Source organism: Pongo abelii, chromosome X (genome assembly GCF_028885655.2).
Source record: "Pongo abelii isolate AG06213 chromosome X, NHGRI_mPonAbe1-v2.0_pri, whole genome shotgun sequence".
NCBI lineage: Eukaryota > Metazoa > Chordata > Mammalia > Primates > Hominidae > Pongo > Pongo abelii.
The window spans coordinates 22,180,827-22,206,210 of NC_072008.2; the positions used below are offsets into that span (position 1 = coordinate 22,180,827).

A 25,384-nucleotide genomic window follows, 5' to 3' on the forward strand; every position below is an offset into this window, starting at 1 on the left:
GAAGGGAACTTTTTAAAGCTGAGGTTGGCAGAACTGAGAAACTTAGACCTAAATGGGCCTATGCAAGGAGAGTGTTTCCAAAACAAAACAAAGTGTTTAGTGTCCTCCTTGAAGAGTGTTGACACCGAGTTAAAATGGAGCTGCAGAGTGAGGAAATCAGTAAAGACAGGACAAAAGTTCCTTTTTTGATTTGAGGTAGGGTAGGAAAGGCAGAGGTGGGAATCTGGGCTGGTGATGTTTCCTGGGATTGCAGGCATCAAGAAAGACCAGTGAGTGCTGTTGGTTTAAAGTAGTTGTTCTCAAAGTGTATTCCCCTGACCTACAGCATCAACATTACCTGGCAATTTGTTAGTAATGCGAAATCCTGGGTCCCACCCCAGACCTTCTGAATTAGACACTGAAGTTAAAACACAGCCATTTGTGTTTTAACAAGCTCCCATTTTTTTTTTTTTTAATTTTTGAGATGGAGTTTCACTCTTGTCACCTAGGCTGGAGTGCAATGGCACGGTCTTGGCTCACTGCAACCTCCACCTTCCGGGTTCAAGCGATTCTCCTGACTCAGCCTCCCAAGTAGCTAGGATTACAGGCACCCACCACCACGCCCAGCTAATTTTTTTTGTAATTTTAGTAGAGATGGGGTTTTACCATGTTGGCCAGGCTGGTCTCGAACTCCTGACCTCAGGTGATCCGCCTGCCTCTGCCTCCCACAGTGCCGAGATTACAGGCATGAGCCACCGTGCCTGGCCTAACAAGCTCTCTTTATTATTCCAATGTACACTCAAGTTTAGAAACCACTGGCTTAGACTAGAGCAAAATGTGAGGTCAAGCCTTGAGGACCAGCCAACTTTGTTCTGTTCTAACCTCACCAGGCCTCCTACCTCTGGTTAGGTGCCTCAGGAGTCTGTGTCCCTGGTCAAAAATAGGGTGACAGGGCAAAGGGAGTAGATGGCTCATCACAAAGTCATTCCACCACTGCAAAAAGAAGTTATGATGTAACCAGGGAAGGTCTTTCCTTCAGTTATGGTGGAGAGATCTGTCGGGGAATTCCACGAGGGCGTAGCTGCCTCTCGTTTAGCCACTGGGGGCCCATTCTCTCACAGGAAAGCAACTTGCAGAATTTTTCTGGGTATCTGATGGTTGAATTAACAGGAGTCAGGGACTTGAGTCCAAATCCTAGCTCTAACCTTTACTAACTGAGTCTCCTTGGACAAGTTCTTATAGTTTTCTTGCCTGTACAATGGAGTTATGATATATGTTTCTTAGGATTGCTGCGCAGGTTAATTGAGGTTATGTATTAATACAATACACCTGGCACAGAGCAGGTACTTAAAAAATGAACACTGTCATTACTGGTCCTTGGATGTCTTAGGATTGTTCAGGAAGGACCATTGCAGGGAGTATATAAACACACACGGCTTTTTCCTTGTAATGTTAAGATGGATAAAATAGGAGGCAGAGGCCAGGTGTGGTGGCTCACGTCTGTAACCCCAGCACTTTGGGAGGCCGAGGCAGGCAGATCACTTGAGGCCAGGAGTTTGAGACCAGCCTGGCCAATGTGGTAAAACCCCGACTCTACTAAAAACACACAAAAAAATTAGCTGAGCGTGGTGGCACGTGCCTGTAATCCCAGCTATTTATGAGGTTGAGGCAAAGAATCGCTTGAACCCAGGAGGCAGAGGTTGCAATGAGCTGAGATCATGCCACTGCACTCCAGCCTGGGTGACAGAGTGAGACTCTGTCTTAAATAGGAGGGAGAAAAAATATAAATAATTACAGTTAGTAGTAAAAGTGCAATATGAAAAAACTGAGGATAGATTTATTTTAAACCTCAAGTTTGGCACAGACCTTACATGGAATTATCTGCTAAGATATAAAATATCTAAATGGGAAAGCTATTTATATTGAGTTAAAACATCAGATTGGCAGATTCATTGTAATGCTATGCTATCAAAGAATAATGCTAAAATGGAAATTATTTTGAAGTATAACCTTAATAATAAGTATAATTCTTATAAATTCACTTATAAGTGAACATAATAAAAGAGTTACCTTCTGCTAGAGTTTTGTAGTATCTGGCAATTTTATATAATTAATTTCATTATGGACGAAGAGGTCTTTTGTGTTAACAGGGACATTTTTGTGTTATTTGGTAACCCATGATTTAGATTGATTTAGAGGATTTTAATCCCCTTAAAATCATCTCTGCACCTTTTTCTTAAGCTGATGCTAACCAACAATTATCATTTATAAGATCATAAAAAATGAACAGAGAAAATAATTCTGACAGCTTCTATCCCTATATTTAGGTGGGAGTTTTCTAGAGGAATGAGAAAGATCAGCTCCTATTGGCTTTTCAGTATGTCAAACAGATTCAGTTAATCCCATGCTTGACTGGCCGTGGGGCTGAGGAACTGCCAAGCTGAGTGTCACACAATTCGTGTGAAAATATATGAGAGTTACAGGATCCACGGACCATGACTTAGTTAACTTGAATTTTATTTTTTAATGAGAATAACGATAAGCTTTGCAAGCTGATTTAGAGTCTGCAGGTTTAACTGCGTAAGAGTTTAATACCTTTAATACCCATGCACTGTGAGTTAGAAAAATGAAAATTTTCAGTATAGTAAATAAACTGAGGAGCCTGGAAACCAAATTGAAATCTGCAGCCTAGAAAATCAACAAGGGCTAAAAATAGTAGGATTAGAGGCAACATTCAACCATAGACCATCCAAAGGTAGTTTTTAAGTACCACCAAAGGAGAAGGCAGGCCATTCTATAATAAGTTTTAAAAAAATGTAGGTCTAGAGAACATTCTGTTCATTATGTAGATGTGGAAGCTTAAAGTATAGATTTGGTTTTCCAGAGTTTTAATTTTTCATGTCCTTTCTTTCACCAGAATCAGAGGGCACTCCCTCTGATTTCCAAAAGAGAAATGTTACCACAATCTGCATGAAATTGAGAATTTACCTTGGTGACACTGATGTGAAGATTTTAGAATGCAATTGCTGGCCAGGTGTAGTGGCTCATGCCTGTAATCCCAGCGCTATGGGAGGCTGAGTTGGGAGGATCACTTGAGACCAGGAATTCAAGACCAGCCTGGGCAATATAGCGAGACCCCATCTCTACAAAAATAAAAATAAAACAATTAGCCATGGCGTGGTGGTGTGCACCTGTAGTCCTAGCTACTTGGGAGGCTGAGGTGAGAAGATGGTTTGGGTCCAGGAGGTTGAGGCTTCAGTGAGCTATGATTATGCCTCTGTTCTCCAGTCTGGGTGACAGCACAAGACCCTGTCTCTAAAAGTACCCGTTAAGCAAATCAAGCAAGTGGCTCCAGGATTCACTGGTCTCTTAGCAAACAGCCAGAGGACCCCTTTTAGAATAGGCACACGGAAATATTGCAGGGTCAGGAGAAAGAACCCAAAGGAGGGTGTTTTTTAAGTGTTCCTGTGCTCCTGAGCCACTTCATTCAAATGTCAGCTCAACATCAAGGTTCTTGGTAGGTTTTTGCTCGTAGGCCTAAAACTTTGCATATGTGGAGTTTTTGAAAAATGTATTAGGTGGATATGTCTTAGATACTGTAGAAACTTTAAATGATTGGCCTGAGCTGCAGATGGCTGTTATGAACTCTTGACTAAGCATGGTACTGTAAAATCCTCAAGGGCCTCATCCTTCCTTTGGAATTTCCTTTTTGTATTCTAGAGCGCTCAATAAATGTCCTGTCTGAGCAGCAGAATTGAATTGAGTGAGGATTGATAGTCCTCTCTCAGCTTCCGAGCATAACTAAATATTTTTTTCTCCCCAGTGTAGAAGAGCAGGGCATTGGGAATGGATGATAAAGCTGAGACAGTTGATGAAAATAAAACTTAGGTACTCTTAAAACTGGCGTTCATGAAAACAGATGAATGAAGTCTTGGATTTCATTGTATGATACAGGGACTGAGATGTGAAAAAAAGAGATGGTGGTGTTAGTATGATCAGGGCATTGCTGATTGTAAAAAGAAATAATAAAAGTAGTCAGTCCAGCTTCTCATAGTTCTTTTTCAATTGGATGAAAGTCTCTCTCAGACTTTCCTTGTCAGGAATTCAACTCAGCGAACATTCACTAAGCACCAGCCATGCCAAGCTCTGGGTCCTGGGTGTTCAAAGATGAATATGACCCAGCCCCTGCCCAAAAGAGTATTCAATCTAATGGAGCATAGCCATTGTTAATGCCAATGTTTTATACCAAAAGTATTTCTTGGTGATATTATTTGAGGCCCAATGACCAAAAATATCTTTATTATTAAAATTCTCACGTTTCATCCCCTTTGAGGTTAGGCTTGGGTTACAAAGGCATGGTTGTCCACACCATGGTCAAAAACAAATTTTAGATGGACTGTAGATCTAAATGTGAAACAATAAAGATTTTAGAAGAAAATGTAAACTGTCACCAGGCGCGGTGGCTCATGCCTGTAATCCGAGCACTTTGGGAGGCCGAGGTGGGTGGATCACCTGAGGTCAGGAGCTCGAGACCAGCCTGACCAACATGGTGAAACCCCGTCTCTACTAAAAATAGAGGCTGGGCGCAGTGGCTCATGCCTGTAATCTCAGCACTTTGGGAGGCTGAGGCGGGTGGATCACCTGAAGTCAGGAGTTTGAGACCAGCCTGGCTAACATGGTGAAACCCCACCTCTACTAATAATACAAAAAGTTGGCTGGGCATGGTGGCGCATGCCTGTAGTCTCAGCTACTTGTGAGGCTGAGGCAGGAGAATCGCTGGAACCCGGGAGGCGGAGGTTGCAGTGAGCCGAGATCCTGCCACTGCACTCCGGCCTGGCGACAGAGCAAGACTCCATCTCAAAAGAAACAAACACACAAAAACGAAAAACAAAAAATAGCTGGGCATGATGACATGTGTCTGTAATCCCAGCTACTTGAGAGGCTGAGGTAGGAGAATCGCGTGAACCTGGGCGGTGGAGATTGCAGTGAGCCGAGATCGAGCCACTGTACGCCCGCCTGGGCGATAGAGCAAGACTCCATCTCAAAAAAAAAAAAGAAAAAAAGAAAAGAAAAGAAAAGAAAATGTAGAGTATCTTCATGAGTTTGGGATAGGCAGGGATTTCTTGAACAGGACACTAAATATGGTAACCATGGAGGAGAAAGATGGAGAAGCTGAACTAAAATAATTTCAGTTTATTACAAGATACCATTAAAAATGAAGTCTATGTAATGGGATATTTTATCATATATTCAAAAAGGACTTGTATGTAGAATATAGAAAGCACTTCTACAAATCAATAACAAAAAGGTAGATTACTCTATAAATATGTGATATAGACTTGAATAAGTATTTTACCATAGAGGATGTTAATTTTCTTGCTTGGGGTTAATGATTGGAAGGGAGCACAAGGGGCTTCTGGGGTTCCAGTAATAATGCTGCTTACTTGAGCCTGTTAACTTTGTGAACATTCTTCACATTATGATCTGTGTACTTTTCTGTATGTTGTATTATTTGTGTACTTTTCTGTACTTTCATTGGAGAAGTTTACATAAAAAAAGAAAATGCTTTGTTGTCCAGGATGAAGAATGTGAGCAGAATATTTTTGGAGGTTAACACTGATTGCAAAATATGTCTCCCCATTTAGAATTGCCTCTACTATAGAAGCAGAGGAAATGTTGAGAGCATGGGGCTTTGCAAGGTGGCTAGAGCAGGTGCAGTTTGTGAAATAGCCCTACACACAGCCTGGCAGTGTTTTAGGTTAGCATAAGTCCTTTGGCCAACAATATCCTGAGAAGCAAGCAGGAGAACAAACACAGTTATGGAGGAAGCACTAGAAACAAGCTTGATTACTTGACAGTTTTGTATAGGGCGAATTCTGCCTGTAATCCTGTTTAAGTCACCACTTACTGATATCCGTTATCATGTGCCCAGGCACCGAGATGGGGGCTTTCTGTGCATTAAAAATGTTAAATCCTCAGCACAATCCTGGGAAGCATGTACTATTATTATTTGACTTTACAGATAAAGAAACTGGGGCTTAGAGGGATTAAATAACTCGCTTGAATCCCAGCTAGCAAGTTGCAGCAAGCTGCAACTGGAACCCATGTCTGTGTGATTCCAAAGCACCCCCTTCCCACATGTCTATTATGTTGCCTTAAAAAAAAAGTTATTTGATGGAGCATAGTGAGAAGAAAAATACTTAATATATACTTAGGGTTCAAATTTGATGATCAGAAGAACTTCTCAAACCAATTTTAAAGTCTGAGGTTTGCTGTGCTATAGTTTTTTTTGTTTGTTTGTTTTTCTGTTTTTTGTTTTTTTTTGAAACACAGTCTCACTTTGTCACCCAGGCTGGAGCGCAGTGGCGAGATCTTGGCTCACTGCAACCTCTGCCTCCTGGGTTCAAGCGATTCTCCTGCCTCAGCCTCCCGAGTAGCTGGGACTACAGGTGTGCGCCACCATACCCTGCTAATTTTTGTATTATTAGTAGAGGTGCGGTTTCACCATATTGGCCAGGCAGGTCTCAAACTCCTGACCTTGTGATCTGCCCGCCTCGGCCTCCCAAAGTGCTGGGATTACAGGCATGAGCCACTGCGCCTGGCCTGCAGTTTTATGAACTTTGCAGTTGTAAGGTGGTAAGAAATACCTGGGTGGGGTGGGGGTGGGGATTGAGAAATCCTCCAAGAAACAACACAGGCTATGATTGGAATGCCCCTGTATGGGTGACCCATGAGCCTTTCTCAATGCTTTGGGGACATTTTAATAACCTGAGTAATTACCTGTGGTAGGCAGGCTTTGTTTTCTACTCATTAATAACTCTCCAGGCTACATTTTATTCTTCTTGCTGCTAATTCACATGCAGAGATACATAAAATGGATGCTGTCAACTGATTGCCACATTACTGTCTGCATATCAATGCTGTCCTGTCTGCTTGGGCTCGGTGAGAAGGAAAGAAGAGAAGGAAAAGGGTATGGCAAGGAACTTGTGATAGCCGAATCTGTTTTAAAAGCCAAATTCTGGTACAGAAACCAGAATTTTGACATATACAAATTATTGATATTCACAGTTAGTGCACGGTTAGTGTTTTGGGATTGCCCTATTTAGCATATGCTGGTCCTCTTTTTCCCTCCTTGTGATAGATAGCATGCCTTGGAAGCAGACACAGGTAAATATTTAATGCTTTTAGTTCTTTTTGCTCTTGTGGCTTGTTTGGCCCTTAGGGCATTCATGTTTTTTAGCCTGTGGAGTGTTTATAGCATCAGAACATCATCACAACCCTAAATGAAATTTGGATTATTTACTTCTAAATATGTTTCCCAAATAATCTAATGACTGTGTAAGCAATATAGTGGAAGGGTCCAGGAGCCGATTTGAATGGAAATATATGTGGATATGGCTTTAGATCTTTCTGTTTATCGAAAAAAAAATCTCCTTTAAGAAATCCTTGGGGACCTGGCGCGGTGGCTCATGCCTGTAATCCCAGCACTTTGGGAGGCCAAGGCAGGTGGATCACCTGAGGTCAGGCATTTGAGACCAGCCTGGCTGACATGGTGAAACTCCATCTCTACTAAAAATACAAAAAATTAGCCGAGTGTGGTGGCGGGCGCCTGTAATCCCAGCTACTCGGGAGGCTGAGACAGGAGAATTGCTTGAACACGGGAGGCAGAGGCTGCAGTGAGCTGAGATCCTGCCACTGCACTCCAGCCTGGGTGACAGAGTGATACTCTGTCTCAAAAAAAAAAAAAAAAAAAAAAAAAAAAAAAAAAAAATCCTTGGGGCTAGTTATCTTGATTTTATTATTATGATGATACACAAGAAAGAAAACACCAAACAAGCTGAAATAATTGAAAATACTCACATCCAACCCAATTTAATTTATTTCACTGGAATCTATCTAGTTATATGGGCTTGTTTTAGGTACAGGTGCTTATTTTTAAAAAACTAGACAGGAGCTCTGGGTTGCTTTTTTTTTTTTTTTGAACTGTAGAACTTCTGATTTAGAAGTAAGATTCCTCTTCAGGAGATATACAATTATTTATTAACTTAATTAGTGCCATACATTTTGTCTTGAAGCTATTCAGAGTATTATAGGAACTTCTGTTGTACTGTGATTATGACGGCTGCTAGGCTGTTTCCCAAATGCCTTGACAAGGCAGTTTGACATAGTTTGGTGAAGGCAGTGCCCTGGTGCTGCCGTCACCATAGGGATTTTTCATCTTGGCTTCATGTTGGTAGATTGATATTCTCAAGTATGTTCAAGGTTCTCTTTTTCGGGAGAGGGTTGTTTTCATTGAGTCCTGGCTTTCCTCTTTCCTTATTTAATGAAATAGTGACAACTATCATTTTCTACCTTCAAACATTATTATTAGTGATTTTGTAAATAGAAAATTATTTTCCAGGTGGGCCTATGTCTGTGCTGGCAACCATTGTATACACACGGACTCTTTTAGATGTCTAGGACTTTGCATGTGTAAATGGGCAAGTTTTCAGGCAATTCGGGTAGGTTTTCCAATCTCGTCTCTCCATTTCCTGTCTAAAGAACTTCTCCCATGTCCACAGCATGTTTATTCAACAATGGATAAAACTTCTAATGGGAAATTTCTTCCGGGTGACCTCCCTGAGAGGCTGGGCTGTGGAGAAATCTTAAGAAACACAACCCTGATGAAATTGGCTCCGTTGAGAATATTACTTGGTCCAGGAACAAGGGACAGAATTCAGTTATTTTTGATTCTTGAATAAATGAATTCTGTTTCCTTTTGTGTAGGTGGCAGAAGAAATCAACCCCTGTAGAACATCCATTCTCAGTCGGAAATTAAACTTTTGGTTTCTTTTGAGTTAGGAGTGCCCTGGATAAGAGAATGTAAAATTGTTTTTATCTGAACCTCATGCAACTTGGAATCTGTTCTGTTGTCTGCGTATCTTTGATAGATTTGTCTTTTCCAGGGTTGTCTGTCTTTATATTTAATTTTCTGGAGGTTGGAATTGTGATTATCAAATGACTTCCAACTTGGCACCACATGTGGGTGGATACTAATGAATCCTTTCTTAACCTTCCCAGAACTGTTGGAGAAATCAATGAGCAGGAGGCGGGACACCGAAGCCATACAGAAAGCCAAAATCCTTTATTCATCCTGCATGAATGAGAGTGAGTGATGAAGAAAACTAAATAAAATATTTACCATCCCTGTCCTTTAGAGTTCTATTAATGTTTTAATATATTGTTTGAGGAAGAAGAGAACTACTAAGAATTCTATTAATGTTTAAAGGTGTTAAAGGAATGATGGTCAAAGACTGGATTTTGACTAGTCCCATCTTAGTTAATGTTGTTACTGGCTTGGTGGAGAAAATCTTATTTATATGAGTTGGATTCTTTGGGTATCATTTACTCCCTGAGAAACTTAGACAAAGTCAGCAGGGCAAACTCCACTGTATCTGGTACAGAATCCAGAAGCCAGGCCAAGTCTGGCTTGAGAAAGAGACTGGGAGGGAGTGCACCTACCGGAGCCTAGAGAAATCCAGATTCCCAGGCATGCCAGGTTCCTGTGTCAGCCTAACAGGCATCTTTGTTGGGTCCTTAGCCCTGTGTCGATATCTTGGGTCTGATTGGCATCAGAACAGATACTGGCCACTTGACCTGGTCTGCCTTCTCAAGGCCACCGCAGGAAGAAGCCAGTGCCTGTGGGAAGTGTGTCAGCTGGTCTAGGATTTGGGGTATCATGTGGTGAGCTAGAAAAGAGCAATAAAAGACAGGAATCTGAAGCATCACTTCTTCTTCACTGGGTAGTGATTGGCTTTATTGAGGCATTCCTTTAGTTAGGGTTGTACCTTAGTCCCACCAAGTATTATTCATTGGCTGTGTTCCATGTAGAGAATCCATGTTTATTGTAGTGAATATCCAGCAGTTTCCCTGGTCAGCTCTCCTGGCAAGAACACTAGGTGTTGACAGTCACATTGAAGCGTGGATCGTAGGTAGTTCTGTCTCTGTGATTATGCTCATCCCACCCCACCTCTTTTACCTACTCCCTAACAGCTGAAATTTTAAGTTGGAGCCTTATGGGAATTTTGTCTTGAGAAGATGCACTTGAATTCTAGTGTGCTGATCCAGTTTGCAATTCTAACTTTCTCTTCATATCTGCTCCCTTTCAGAAGCGATTGAAAAAGCAGATGCCAAGCCACTGCTACACATCCTACGGCATTCACCTTTCCGCTGGCCCGTGCTTGAATCTAATATTGGCCCTGAAGGGGTTTGGTCAGAGAGAAAGTTCAGCCTTCTGCAGACACTTGCAACGTTTCGTGGTCAATACAGCAATTCTGTGTTCATTCGTTTGTACGTGTCCCCTGATGACAAAGCATCCAATGAACATATCTTGAAGGTATAATGAGGACTCATTCATCTTCTTTGCTCAGTCCTAGATTAGCCTTTTGGGGTGCCATCCTGGGGTAAGAGACTCATGCTGCCTTAGTGAAATAATAACATAAAACACTTTTATTGAATAGTGGAATCTGGAATATTCCCTTCTCCCGGCTTTGCAGAATGTAGACCATTACCACACAAGTTTTGTAAGCCTTTTGGAAAACTAGTGAATTAGTTTCAAGTGATCTGTGATCTGGCCCTCATATGCCTACTCAGAGCAAGCCTAGGGTTCCTAAATTCCAGTGGGAAGGGGACTGCAGGTCTCCTGTTGTTAGCAGAGATTTTCTGAGGCCTGCTCTTGTCCTTGCCTCCTGATTCCCTTGATAGAGGAGAAAACACGTGCCATGATTTTTTATTCCTCTTTCACTAACATTTTCTTGTGCACATACCTAAATTTTAGTTATCAACTTCACTCTGAATCTCTCCTCCCTCCTTTCCAAAGATACAGCAAAACTTGTTCTGTTCCAAGTGCTTGGTTGCGTTTTCTGCTGGAAGACTAACCATGTCTTCCATAAAGCAATGGGCCACATGGACATACCCTGAGGCAGATCGCATTGGTAAAATCAGGAGGCTGTCAGAAAACTACCAACAGCTAAAGACTCACCAATGAAAGAGCTATGCAAGAATTCAAATAACATTCGTCAAATAGTTTTGTGCTTTGATTCTGCTGGGTTTTGTTTTGTTTTGCTTCCACAGTTACTTTGACTGATAATGAAAATGTTATTGCATGACTGATTTTCTCCCCAATTCTGTCCTTAGTCAAATCAGAAAATGTTAATGAAATATTGATATTCAAATTATAGACATGTATTGCCCTCACCTCATGCATTTTAACCTTCTAAAATCCAAATCTTAAAGTTCATCGTTTGATTGAAGCTGGTCATCGTTTGATCAGAGATTGGCACATTTTTTGGGTAAAGGGCCAGATGATACATATTTTAGGGTTTGCAGGCCATCTGGTCTCTGTTGCAACTACTTAATTCTGCCATTGTGTCTGGGAAAGCAACTGTAGACAACAAAGGTATGGCTGTATGGCGGGCTGGCCCAGTGGCTGTAGTTTTCTCACCTCTAGGTTAGACAATGGAATTCTCAGTAAAAATCTTTGGTCATTGAAAGGACTCCCCTCTACTCAGGAGGAAATTCTGAGTTCCAGAGACAACTGTGTTTCTATGTTTGGTGATGAAATGAGCCATCTTCTAATGCTATCAGGATAAGATGTGCTATGTAAGACACAATGATGATGATGACCCAACTGATCTCTGTACTGTGTTGATATATCACTCATTTTTTGAAACTAGGTTTTAAGACTATCATTATCAATTCCAGAACTATTATGATGTTCTTTCAAACACCTTAAGTGGTGTTTTGAAGTAAGCTGAAGGCTGTTTTCCAAACTTAAGTTTAAGTTTATACATTCTGTTGAGTGATAGAAGATCTTGATTCACACACAGATGAATAATTGCAAACGGTAGCCATTTTATTATCTTTCTCACCTATTTCTGGGTCTACTCAGTTGAATTTATTTCTTTAAACTTTTTATTATTAAAATGTAAAAAATTAAAGAATAGAATAATAAACTCCCATGTATCCATCAACCCAGCTTCAACAGCTCTCAACCTTCTGCTGTTATGTTTCTTTCTGCGGTTCTGTTTTAATCTAGACCCCTCCTTTTTTTGGGAGGTGGCTAGATAGAACGTTTTATAGCAAATTAAAAATATATCATTGCATAGTAAATACTTCAGTGCTGAGCTAGTGGAAAGGTCTATTATCACAACCAAAAAGATAATCATAATTCCATAATTAACATCTAATAACTAGTTAATTTTCAATTTTTCTGATTGTCTTAAACATGTTCTTAAAAAAAAAAAAAGTTGGTCTTTGATTCAATCTCCAAATAAGAATCACAGGTGAACTTAGTTGACATGTCTGTTTTACTCCACAAGGGATCCCCCTATTTTTGTTTTTTAAACCACATTTATTTGTTGAAGAAACTGGAGTATTTGTCCTGTAAACTGTCTTACATTCTGAATTTGACTGTTTTCAGGGTAATCTAATAGCTGACGAAAGTTCTTGTTTATAGGAGAATCACAGCTTAAAAATGCAGAAGAAATAATAGGAAGCTATCTATTTAAAAAAAAAAATCCCTAAGGAAAGGATGGATCTAGGCAATTATCATCAATGGCTGCTAAAACCATTAGGTAAATGGTTGATTGGGAAATTCATGATAGAGAGATCAGACCAATATCACCTGAACCCTAATATCAATGATAGCATTGCTAAAAGTGGGGCAACCAGATACTGTGTGCCTCCTGGTATCAGTAGGAAGTGCACACTATCACCAGTGATGTTGTCGTGCCCCCACAATTGAGCCTCTAGTTTTAATAGGAGCTTACAGAAAACATGGGGAATAGAGAAACATGGTAACCAATTTTTAATAGCTTGCCTTGTATACTTAATATTCAATTAAACTGATCCTAGAAACACTAAAATGTCAATGATAAAATACTTTCCAAATGTAAGGAGGCACCCATGTACTTATCATTGCTCTCTTTTGTCAAGATGGCAGCTTGTTCCAAACTGGTGTTTGAACATTGTTTGGCATTTGAGTGCGGCAAACGTTTGCTTAAGTTCTGTTCCTGTTTGTACCATTTTCCATGACTGAATATTCACACATCTGAACTAATTGCCTTCCCTCAGATATGGTATAATTATAGTCTTCCTGATGATGCATTTACAAGAGTTCGAGCATGTATCTGGAGGTGGTAGGAGAAGCTTTATTCTGAGAGCTGCATGAAACCCAATGAACCTGATAACAAAAATTAGTGTACTGGTGGCTGCCAAAGTTGTAGAATTTGCAAGTGTTGCTTTTTTATTCATTTAAAAATAGTTAAAACTATAAAAGACAAAATCTAATTGGATGAACATTTGGAGCCCCCCCCCCCCCCCGCCCTTATAGGTTTTGTGGAACATAGTTTGAAAACTACTGGTATAGTTAAAAAAAAAAAAAAAAAAAAAGAATAGGCTTTGGTATTTAAAAGATTGAGGTTTGCAGTTTAGCTTTGTGATTTACTCACTGAATATCCTTGTACAAATTACTTCACCTCCCTGATTTCACTTTTCCCATGTGTACGGAAGGGCGAATTGGAATTTACTTTTAATCGTCATTGACGTTCAAATGAATTGACTTTTGTGACAATTTTCACGGTAGATACTGGTCCACAGTAGCACATGACACAAGGTTCCGAACCTACTCTTCAAGCATGACCCAACAACTGGTCAGGACCATTTGGAGAATGTTTTTCTTTGGCATGTGGTACCCGATATGCCTCTCAGAGCTCAAACTCAGTTGTGCAAGGAATAGGCATTTTGTTTACTCGACCTAATATTTGACTTTTAGCTCCCACCCAACCTTTTGGTGGGAAACTGAACCTTAGTCTAGGCATTTACCTCCCCTCTTGGTGGCCCCATTTCTCAGTCTTTTCCTAGGGCATTGGGAAACTCCAATAACCAGTTATCTGGTTTCTGAGAAGAAACCCACTATGGAACCATGTAGCCCCTTCAAGTGTGCCCCTCTGATGCTGAGGTCCTGCGACTCCCATTCCTTCTCAGATCCTGCCGTGTTTCGGAGTGATCAGTTCCTCTGCTCATGAGAATTCTTGACTTCTTTTGCTGCTTGAAAGATCCTCTTTCTGCTCTGGGAGAAATCCCTCTTACCTGAAACTCTCTTCCCTCAATGTCCTTAGGCTTCCTTTTCCATCAAATTCAATTTTCCTCGGTGTGCTTAGCTTTTCTAATCCCACAAACCGACAGGAATAAGAGAAGGGCCTTTTGGGCAGGCACAGCACTGTGGGCATCCTTTTGGGTGAGCAGATGGTGCCTTTGGGTGAAGAGAGAAGCACTCTTTCTAAGGGGTAGATATCTCCCCATGCCAAAGACATGCAGTTTGGCCAGCAGGGATCGCTCCAATCTACACAGCGTACTTCTGCAAAGCTCCCCTGTGGCGAAATGACACAGGGTTTGCGACAGGCTTAAATGAGATAAAGGAATTCCAAAAATAAAGAAAACAACAGAAGTTAGTGACCAAAAACATTCTCTTGCTACACATGTTTGGATTTATTCTATGTCAGGAGATAGTATGAGGATTTAAGGGACAATAAAAGACGTGAGTATATGTGATCCTGAAAGAGTATTTGGAAGGCCAAGGTTGTCCCAGTATGTATTACTAGTTAATGAAGACAACAACTTAAAGTCATCATCTCTCAACAGCCTGCATTTTTCTGGCTCTCAGCAAAACTCATAAAAAATGGCAAGGAGAAACTCTAAGAAAATTTGAAAAGTTTCATTCTCTTTCCTTTTCCTTTTTTTCTCAGGAACTGACAGAACATAGAATTTTATTTTATTATTGTCATTTTTTATTGATACGTAACTACACATTTTCATGGTACATGTGATAATCTGATACATTCATATAATCAAATCATGGTAACTGGGATATATCCAATAATGGGATTGCTGGGTCAAATGGTAGTTCTGTTATAAGTTTTTTCAGAAATCACCAAACTGCTTTCCACAGTGGCTGGACTAATTTACATTCCCACCAGCAGTGTATAAGCATTCCTTTTTCCCTACATCCATGCCAACATCTATTATTTATTGACTTTTTAATAATAACCATTCTGACTGGTGTGAGATGGTATCTCATTGTGACTTTGATTCACATTTCTCTACCGATTAGTGATGGTGAGCTTTTTTTCATATGCTTGTTGGTCACATGTATGTCTTCTTTTGAAAAGTGTCTGTTCATGTCCTTTGTCTACTTTTTAATGGGGTGGTTTGGTTTTTGCTTATAAATTTGTTTATGTTCCTTGTAAATTCTGGATATTAGACCTTTGTCGGATGCATAGTTTCCAAATACTTTCTGCCATTCTGTGGGTTGTCTGTTTATTCTGTTGATAGCTTCTTTTGCTGTGCAGAAGCTCTTTGGTTTAATTAAGTCCCGTTTGTCATTTTTTGTTTTTGTTGCAATTGTTTTTGGCATCTTCGTCATGAAATCTTGCCCAAAGTAATTTACAGATTCAATGCTATTTCTGTCAAACTACCAATGACATTGTTCACAGAATTAGAAAAAGACTATTCTAAAATTCATACGGAATCAAAACAGAGCCCAAATAGCCAAAGCAATCCTAAGCAAAAAGAACAAAGCTGGAGGCATCACATTACCCGATTTCAAACTATAGTATAAGGCTGTAGTAACCAAAACAGTGTGGCTGGTACAACTACAGATACATAGATCAATGGAAACAGCCCAGAAATAAAGCTGCACACCAACAACCATCTGATTTTTGATAAAGTCTACAAAAACAAGCAATGGATAAAGGACTATGGTACCGGGATAACTGGCTAGCCATATGCAGAAGATTGAAACTGGACCCCTCCCTTTTATCATATACAAAAATCAACTCAAGATGGATTAAAGATGTAAATGTAAACCCTAAAACTGTGAAAACCCTTGAAGAAAACCTAGGAAATACCATTCCAGACATAGGCCCTGTACTATATTTTGAAGTCAGGTAATGTGATTCTCCAGCTTTGTTATTTTTGCCCAGGATCGCTTTGGCTATTTGGGGTCTTTTGTGGTTCCATATAAAATTTAGGATTTGTTTCTTCTATTTTGTGAGGAATGTCAATGGTATTTTGATAGAGGTTGTGTTGAATCTGTAAATTGCTTTCAGTGGTATTGTCATTTTAACAGTATTCTACTAATTCATAAGCATGGAATATCCTTCCATTTTTTTCTGTCCTTTTCAACTTCTTTCATCAACATTTTATAGTTTTCTTTACATGAATCTTTTATTTCATGGGTTAAATTGATTCCTAGGTGTTTTATATTGTAAATGATATTGTTTATTGATTTCTTTTTCAGATTATTTGCTTTTGGTGTATATAAATGCTGTTGATTTTGTATACTCCAAATTTACTACATTTGTTGATCAGTTCTAATAGTTTTTTGGTAGAGCCTTTAGGTTTATCCAAATATAAGATCATGTTATCTGTGTACAAGGCTAATTTGACTTCTTCCTTTCCCATTTGGATGCCCTTTATTTATTTCTCTTGCCTAATTGCTCTGGCCAGGACTTCTAGTATTGTGTTGAATAAAAGTAGACAAAACAGGCATCCTTGTCTTGTTCTACATCTTAAAAGAAAGGCTTTTAATTTTTCACCATTCGGTATGATGTTGGTTATGCGTTTGTCAGATATGGCTTTTACTTTTTGAGGTGTGTTCCTTCTGTACCCAGTTTGTGGAGGGTTTTTGTCATAAAGGGATGTTGAATTTTATTGAATGCTTTTACAGAATGTATTAGAATGATTATGTGATTTTTGTTCTTGGTTCTGTTAATGTGATGTGTTTATATTTATTTACTTGAATTTGGATTTTCCATTTAATTTATTTTTTTGAGATGGGATCTCACTATGCTGCCCAGGCTGGACTTGGGTTCAAGTGATCATCTAGCCTCAGCCTCCTAAGTAGCTGGTACTATAGGTGCATGCCACTGCACCCAGCATATCATGTCTATTGATTTGTGTATGTTGAACCATCCTTGCATCCCTGGATTAATCCCACTCAATCATAGTGAATGATCTTTTTCATGTATTGTTGAATTAGATTAGCTAGTATTTTGTTGATAATTTTTGCATCTATGTTCCTAAATCATATTGGCTGGTAGTTTTCTTTTCTCCTTGTGTCCTTGTGCAGTTTTGGTATCAGGGTATCAGGGTAATGCTGGACTCATAGAATGAGTTTGGAAGTATTCCCGTCTCTTCAGTTTTTTTTGTTTTTTTTTGAAGAGTTTGAATATAATTTGTATTACTTCTTTAAATGTTTTGTAGAATTTGGTAGTGAAGACATCAAGTCCTGGGCTTTTCTTTGATGGGAGACCTTTTATTATGGCTTCAATCTTGTTACTAGGTATTAGTTTGTTGAGGTTTTCTACTTCTTAATGGTTCAATGTTGGTAGGTTGCATATGTCCAGGAATTTATTCATTTCTTCTAGATGTTCCACTTTGTTGGCATATAGTTGTTCATAATAGTCTTTATAATTCTTTGTATTTCTGTGGTCTCAGTTGTTACGTCTTCTTTTTCATTTCTGATTTTATTTATTTGTGTCTTCTCTCTTTTATTCTTAGTCTAGTTAAAGATTTGTTGATTTTCAAAAAAAAGCCAACTTTTTTCATTAATTTTTTTGTGTGTTTTTATAGTCTACATTTCATTTATTTCTGTTCTAATCTTTATTATCTCTTTCTGTCTACTAATTTGGGGTTTGGTTTGTTCTTATTTTTCTAGTTCCTTGAGTTGTATCATTAGATCGTTTATGAATCGTTATTTGAAGTCTTTCAACCTTTTTGATGTAGGCTTTTATTGCTATAAAATTCCTTTTCAGTACTCCTTTGGCTGTATTTCATAGATTTTAATATGTTGTAATTTCATTTTCATTTGTTTAAAGAAGTTTTTAAATTTCATTTTTATTTTTTTCATTGACCCATTGGTCATTCAGGAGCATATTGTTTAATTTCTGTGTGTTTGGCCAGGCACGGTGGTTCATGCCTGTCATCCCAGCACTTTGGGAGGTCGAGGCGGGTGGATCACCTGAGGTCAGGGGTTTGAGACCAGCCTGACCAACATGGTGAAACTCTGTCTCTACTAAAAATACAAACATTAGCCAGGCATGGTGTCGGGTACCTGTAATCCCAGCTACTCAGGAGGCTGAGGTGGGAGAATTGCTTGAACCTGGGAGGTGGAGGTTGCAGTGAGCCGAGATCATTCCACTGTACTCCAGCCTGGGCAACAAAGTGAGACTCCATCTCAAAAAAAAAAAAAAAAAAAAAAAAAAAGATTCCATGTGTTGGTGTATTTTCCAAGTTTCCTCTTATTATTGATTTTTAGTTCCATTGTGGTCAGAAAAGATAACTGATATGATTTCTGCTTCTTTGAATTTGTGGAGACTTATTTTGTGGCTTAAAATATGATCTATTCTGGAGAATGTTCCACATGGTGATAAAAAGAATATGTATTCTGCAGCAATTGGGTGAAATGTTCTGTAAATGTCAGTTAGGCCTATTTGGCTTAGTGTCTAGTTTAACGCTGATGTTTCTTTGTTGATTGTCTGGATGATCTGTCCATTAGTGAGAGTGGAGTGTTGAAGTTCCCTATCATTACTGTATTGCAGTCTCCCTCTCCCTTTAGATCTATTAATATTTGCTTTATATACTTAGGTGCTCCAGTGTTGGGTGCATAGGTATTTATAGTTGAGATAGGCAGTATGTTGCTATATCTCCACTAGGTCCTTGCCTTTTTTTCTGGCACTAAATGGCACCTTAAGCCTACGTTTGCTTCGACTCTAGCCCAAGAGCAGAGCACTCCCAGTCCAGATATAGGGGAGGTCCTAAACAGGATATCCTGGCAGTGTGGAAAAGCTGGCTGGCGGTTAGTGTACAGGTGACCTGTGGAATGAACCTCCTATAGCATAATGCTGCTGAACAGCCACTCTGATTTGGTGTCTCCTTTGGCTGAGTTACGGAGCAGAGTTTCCAGGGCTGGGTATGGTAGTCCCACCTCCCCTCTTTGTCTCTTGCTGTCTTCAGGAATATATCTCCCTTCAGGCACTCATGATACCTTCTGTGGGTTAAGGTATGGGCAGGTCTTCTGTCAAAGAACCCAAGATGGTCAGGAAGCTGGTTGTCTACCTTGATCTCACTTTTTCCAGTGTAGAAACTATGAGTCAGGGAAACTTTCTGCAGGCTTGTTGCTGGACAGATTGGTTGGAAGGGCATCATAGAGAAATTTTATTCTCCTTTGTCTGCTTCGAGTTTTTTCACTTCTCTGTGGCCTCAGCAACTGATTCATCCTTATATTTGAGTTCTGGGATATTGCTGGTGAGAATCTTAGTGCTGTATATTTGTTTTTAGTTTCCTGTGTATATGTTGGAGTGGGGAGGGAAGCCAGCTTCTGTCTCCATCACCATTTTGAAACCTGAAGTCCAGACTCCATTTCCTACCTCATAATTTGTAAGCTCTTTCTTCTTGTATTACTACTTTGTCTTCTAACTTGAGGTTTATTATCATTGGAATGCCAGTTGTCATTGGAGAAAACATTTATATTTTCAGTTAAATGTGTTGGATTTCCTAAAAAACATACTTTATTTTCTGCTTACAGTATTTAGATCAGTTGTAAATGCAAGGATTTAAAAAATCTCAAATAACGCAGTGTCCTGATGGCTTCCTGAGAAAGTCTTTTGCCTCAAGAGTTTGTATGTTTCTAATGAGATTTGTTTGACTGACCTTATTCAATTTGTTGGTTGGTGTGTTTAAAATGTTCCCTAGAAACCATAACAATCTGAAAGTTTATAAAAGGTCTGGTAACCTCACTTGAATTATCTAAACTTTTACAACAAGTGGATTTAACTTTATTTCATGAGAGGGAAACTTTGGCTTTCTTGATAATATCTACACAGTTTCCTTTCCTATGATACTCAAGCTCAAAAGATTCTTCAAGTGGTCCAAATTTAATTGAAAGCAAAGTGTCTTAATCATAATATTGTGTTTCATGATTGTGGCTTGCTTAATTTTTGGAAGAAATAGTGGCAGATTGGGAATTGCAGTAGGACGAAGCCAGGAAGGCTTGTGACTTTGTTGTTTCAGGCCAATTAGAGAGGGTTGAACAAAATAATTTGAGGATTTTAGCAGTATACACAGACAAGATGGATGTTTTGAAAGTGCCTTTTTTCCCTTGAAACAAAAGTTATGTTTTTCCTGGAATTTTTCATAATATCACTAATTCTTAATGTGGCCTTTGTAAAATTTGTTGTATGTTAAGGGCAGTTTCATGGAAAACTGTAATCTTATACAAATTTATGTATTTAAGAACAAAATATTTAAGATTATAGTAAGATGAAAAAGAAGCTGGAGGAGATGGATCAAAACAGTTTAAAGTCATATGAACTAATGGTATGGGCATGTAGGATTCAGTTTTTATTCAGATATTACTAATTTTTAATTTGTTATTTAGATTTTGTTTCTTATTATTTTGGCTTAATGTTTAATGTGTGAATTAGAGATTTAATTTGGAAAAATCTACCCTTCTTGAGATTCATTTTATTTATCTTTAGTCAGTTGCTGATATTTAAGAAAGAACGAACCATAGATTTAGAGAAGGTGCTGGAAATTTTTTTAAAGTATCTTAAAATTTACATAAATTCATTTTTTGTGATGTACATGTCTAAGTTTTGACAAATGCATAGAGTCATGTAACCACCACTGTAATCAAGAAATAGAACAGTCCCATCATCCACCCCCAAATACCTCATGTTATCCGTTTGCTAAGTCAAGCCCTCTTCTCGTGCCCAAACCCTGTTAGCCATCACTTTGTTCCCTGTTCCTGTAAGGTTTGGCTTTTTCAGGATGTAAGTAAAATTCACCCATGTTGTATCAGTTCATTCTCTTTTATTGTTGAGTAGTATTCCATTGTATACTACAGTTTATGCTTTCATGGATTGGAGGACATTCGGGTTGTTTCCAGTTTTGGGTGATATTGAATAAAATTACATACAGGTTTTTGTGTGACTTTAAATTTTTTTCCTGGGTAAATACCTAGAAGTAGGATTGCTGGCTCTTATGTAAATGTATGTTGAACTTTATAAGAAACTGTAAAATTGGTTTCCTTCCAAAGTGGCTGTGCCATTTTGCATTCTTACCAGTAATACATGAGTGATCCAACTTTTCCACATCCCCACCAGCAGTTGTCAGATTCTTTTTTTCCATTTTAACAGATCTATAGTAGTGTTTCATTGTGGGTTTACTTTACATTTTCCTAATGACTAACGATGTTGGGCATATTTTCGTGTGCTTATTTTCTATCTTCATATGTTCTTTGATGAAGCGTCTGTTAGAATCGCTTGCTCAATTTTAAATTGAGTTGTTTCTTTTCTTATGGTTGAGTTTTGAGGAATGTTTATGTATTCTAGATACACGTCCTTTGTCATATATGTGACTTTCAGATATTTTCCCCATTCTGTGGCTTGTCTTTTTATTCTGTTAAGTTTCTTTCAAGAGCAAATTTGTTCAATGTCAATAAAGTCTAATTTATTTTTTCTTTTAAGGATTGTGATTTTCTTGTCATGTCTAAAAACTCTTTGTCTAACCCCTAGTAACAAAAATTTTTCCCGATATTTTTTCCAGAAGTTTTATAGTTTTAGGTTTTACATTTAGGGCCATGATTCATTTTCAGTAAATTTTTGACTAAGGCGTGAGGTATGGGTAAATGTTTATTTTCTTTTTGCTTATGGATGCCCAGTTTTTCTTTTCTTTGAGACGGAGTCACACTCTGTCACCCAGGCTGGAGTGCAGTGGCACCATCCCAGCTTGCTGCAACCTCCGCCTCCTGGGCTCAAGTGATTCTCCTGCCTCAGCTTCCCAAGTAGCTAGAATTACAGGTGCATGCCACCACGCCTGGCTCATTTTTGTATTTTTAGTAGAGACTGGGTTTCACCATGTTGGCCAGGCTGGCCTTGAATTCCTGACCTCAAGTGATCTGCCTGCCTTGGCCTCCCAAAGTGCTGGGATTACAGGCATCAGCCACCACACAAGGCCTGGATGTCCAGTTTTTCTAACACTCTCTTTGAAAAGCCTGTCTTCTTTCTTTTGTTTACCTTTAAGGTGCTGAAAGTTGTTTTTTGTTTTTTTCCTGAGACAGAATTTTGCTCTGTTGCCCAGGCTGGAGTGTAGTGGCGTGATCTCTGCTCACTGCAGCCTCCATCTCCCAGATTCAAGCAATTCTCCTGCCTCAGCCTCCCGAGTAGCTGGGATTACAGCCACACGCTACCATACCTGGCTAATTTTTATATTCTTAGTAGAGACGGGGTTTCACCACGTTGGCCAACCTGGTCTCAAACTCCTGACCTCAAGTGACCCACCTGCCTTGGCCTCCCAAAGTGCTGGGATTACAGGTGTGAGCCACCACACCAGCCTAAGGTGCTGCAAGTTTTAATTCAAGAATTTATACTGTACTTTTCTATGACCATAATTCTGCTTATTTAGTTGTCTGGTTATTATTTGTGTTTTTATCACTTATCCTGAACCTTCCAGAGAGGGTTCTAACATTGGCAAAGGTTTCTCAAAACAAAATTATTATTTGATTCCATTAAAATAAAAAAAGTCAATGCCATATGTTATTTTAGAGATAAGGAGTTGGAAAAGTCTGATTAATCAACTCTACACAGATTGGCATCTTGCAAAATACTGCAATGAGAAAAATACTGGATCTGGTGATAGGAGACAATGATTTTAGTCTGAGCTCTGCCCAATCATGTTACCTTGGGAAAGTCACATCAATTATCTGGCTTTTGTTTCTCCTTCCATTGAATAAGGGAGAATAGCTAATAATCTCTAAGATCTATTCCAACTGAAATAGCCTTGTTGTTATTCAGTGTTGATAGGACCTCAAAAGGTTTAGAAAACATAAATTAGAAAAGCAGGGGCAGGTCTCTGATAGTTTATTATATCTGTCATTGCCAAAGTGCCTATTTGCATGTAATTCTGAGTGTACTGAATTCTTTTTGTAATGGTGACATGAGCTCAAAATATGGCTGGGATGCACACGATTTCATCACTCTTGTTAACATGGTACGTAAGAATTTACAGTGCTAGCAGAATGCTTTCTGTTTTTGTTTTTACAGCTGGACCAAGCAACACTCTCCCTAGCCGTGAGGGAAGACTACCTTGATAACAGTACAGAAGCCAAGTCTGTAAGTTTTACTCATATTCAACTATGTGCCTTACCAGGCTGCCGTCAGGCCCATTAGTTGTTCTAAGGCCGCTGCTTCTTTATTGGAAATGAGCAGTGTGGCTATTCAATGACTATATTCCCAATGCAGGAAGACTTTTATTCAGGCAGATAAATTCCACTCCCTGTCTTTCTAGAAGTCTGCTCATCAAGGCTGTACAAGTCTCAGTACTCAATGCCCTTATCTAGCTTGGGAGACAGCACTCCCAAATGAAGTAACAAAGAAATGAGCTTGCAGTCATTCATTCCTTAGAAGTGCAGAGAGCTCACTATCAATTGCAGAAATAAAGCATCGGAAGGGATACCCAGGAGACAAATGGTTCCCAAGTTGTACTGCTTTAGAATCACTTGGGAGGCTTTCATTAAATGTTGCTTCTTGGGTCACAGCCCTGGAGAGTCTGACTTAGAGTTGAGGTAGGGTCTGAGAATCTATATTTTTAACAGGTGTTCCAGGTTAATGGAGGTTTAATAAGAATCAGAAAGGATCAATCATGTTAGACTTCTTGGATTGGCTTAGAAATCTAGCAGTCTCCTGGATATTGGAAAGAGCTGGTTCATTTCTGACACTTTCAATTTATTTTGGAAACTTTATTGAACTTCCAAAGGAGCCTCAGACCTAGGTCCCCTGGGTCTATGCTGATACTAACTTCTATACATAGAAGGCTCTGGAGGGAAGCTAACTAAGATGCTGGGCAGCTTTCTTGCTGAGGACACTCATCAAAGAGGGTTGGCAAGTTTTCCTTCCTAAAAGTGGACAGAATGAACATTTGCCAATGTGGGGGGAGGGTGTACCCCTGGTATTGATGGAGTCTCAGCAACCAGGCTCAAAATCATCTCCCCCTATAACCTATCAGTCAAGTCCTAGTGGATTCTACCTTAAAAATATCTCTTCCAACCACTTGGTCCCTCTTTTCTATCCTGACTGCTATAGGTCAGATTCTTGTTAACTCTTGCCTTGACTACAGCAAGTAGCCTTTTAACTGTTACTGCTTCTCCTTCATTACATTGCCTCCTTAGCACCAGCTGACAAATTCTATTCTCAAAGCACTGCTCCTAGCATGCCTTTGCTCCCAAGACAGGGTCTAAATTCTTTAGAGGGCTTTCAAGGCTGCCTCATGACTTTATCCCAAGTCATCTTTCCTATCTCGTCTGGATTTGTTCTTCCCCCAACAAAAGCAGCTTGCCCACTGTATTAGTCCATTCTCTCTCTCCTAATAAAGACATACCTGAGACTTGGTGATTTATAAAGGAAAGAGGTTTAATGGACTCACTGTTCCACGTGGCTGGGGAGGCCTCACAATCGTGGCAGAAGGTGAATGAGGAGTAAAGTCACGTCTTACATGGTGTCAGGCAAGAGAGCTTGTGCAGGGGGACTCCCATTTATAAAGCCATCAGATCTCATGAGACTTACTCACTACCATGAGAATATGTGGGGGAAACTACCCCCATGATTCAATTATATCCACCTGGCCCTACCCTTGACATGTGGAGATTATTACAATTCAAGGTGAGATTTGGGTGGGGACACAGCCAAACCATATCACCCACCTCACAGGACTCTTCACTGCATCGGAGCCAGTCTCCCTCAAATGCTATGTCCCCAGTTTCTCCAGGCTAGATTTTCTCTCCAGATATTCAGTTTCCAAGCATGTAACAGCTTTATTAAGGAAGTTATTTTGATGTCTTTAATGTTACAGTTAATAATTACATGTTTATCTCCCTCTTGGGAACCAGACACTGCATTATTATTTTTTTTCTGTACCACTCTCTCCTAACATATGCACAGACGGCCTACCAAGCCACCTTGTACATTTGAGTAGGTACTCAATAAATATGTTTTTTGGTTTTTCTTTTTAGACAGAATCTCACTGTGTTGCCCCTGCTGAAGTGCGGTGGCATGATCTCGACTCGTTGCAACCTCTGCCTCCTGGATTCAAGTGATTCTCCCACCTCAGCCTCCCGAGTAGCTGGAATTATGGGCATGCACCACCATGCCGGGCTAATTTTTGTATTTTTAGTAGAGACAGGGTTTCACCATGTTGGCCAGGCTGGTCCCAAACTCCTGGCCTCAAGTGATCTGCCCACCTCAGCCTCCCAAAATGTTGGAATTACAAGTGTGAGCCACCACATTCGGCCAATAAATATGTTTTGAAT

At 39.5% G+C, this 25,384-nt stretch overlaps 1 protein-coding gene across 1 annotated transcript in view; it reads left to right on the top strand.

Moving 5' to 3' along the window:
* The window catches only part of PHEX (phosphate regulating endopeptidase X-linked), a 223,791-nt gene that overhangs the window by 35,498 nt on the left and 162,909 nt on the right, over positions 1-25,384 (top strand). Inside the window, exons 4-6 of the mRNA XM_002831452.4 lie at positions 9,040-9,126; positions 10,128-10,354; positions 23,124-23,192. Of these exons, the coding sequence (XP_002831498.2) occupies positions 9,040-9,126; positions 10,128-10,354; positions 23,124-23,192 (383 nt within the window). The remainder of the gene's footprint in view (positions 1-9,039; positions 9,127-10,127; positions 10,355-23,123; positions 23,193-25,384) is intronic.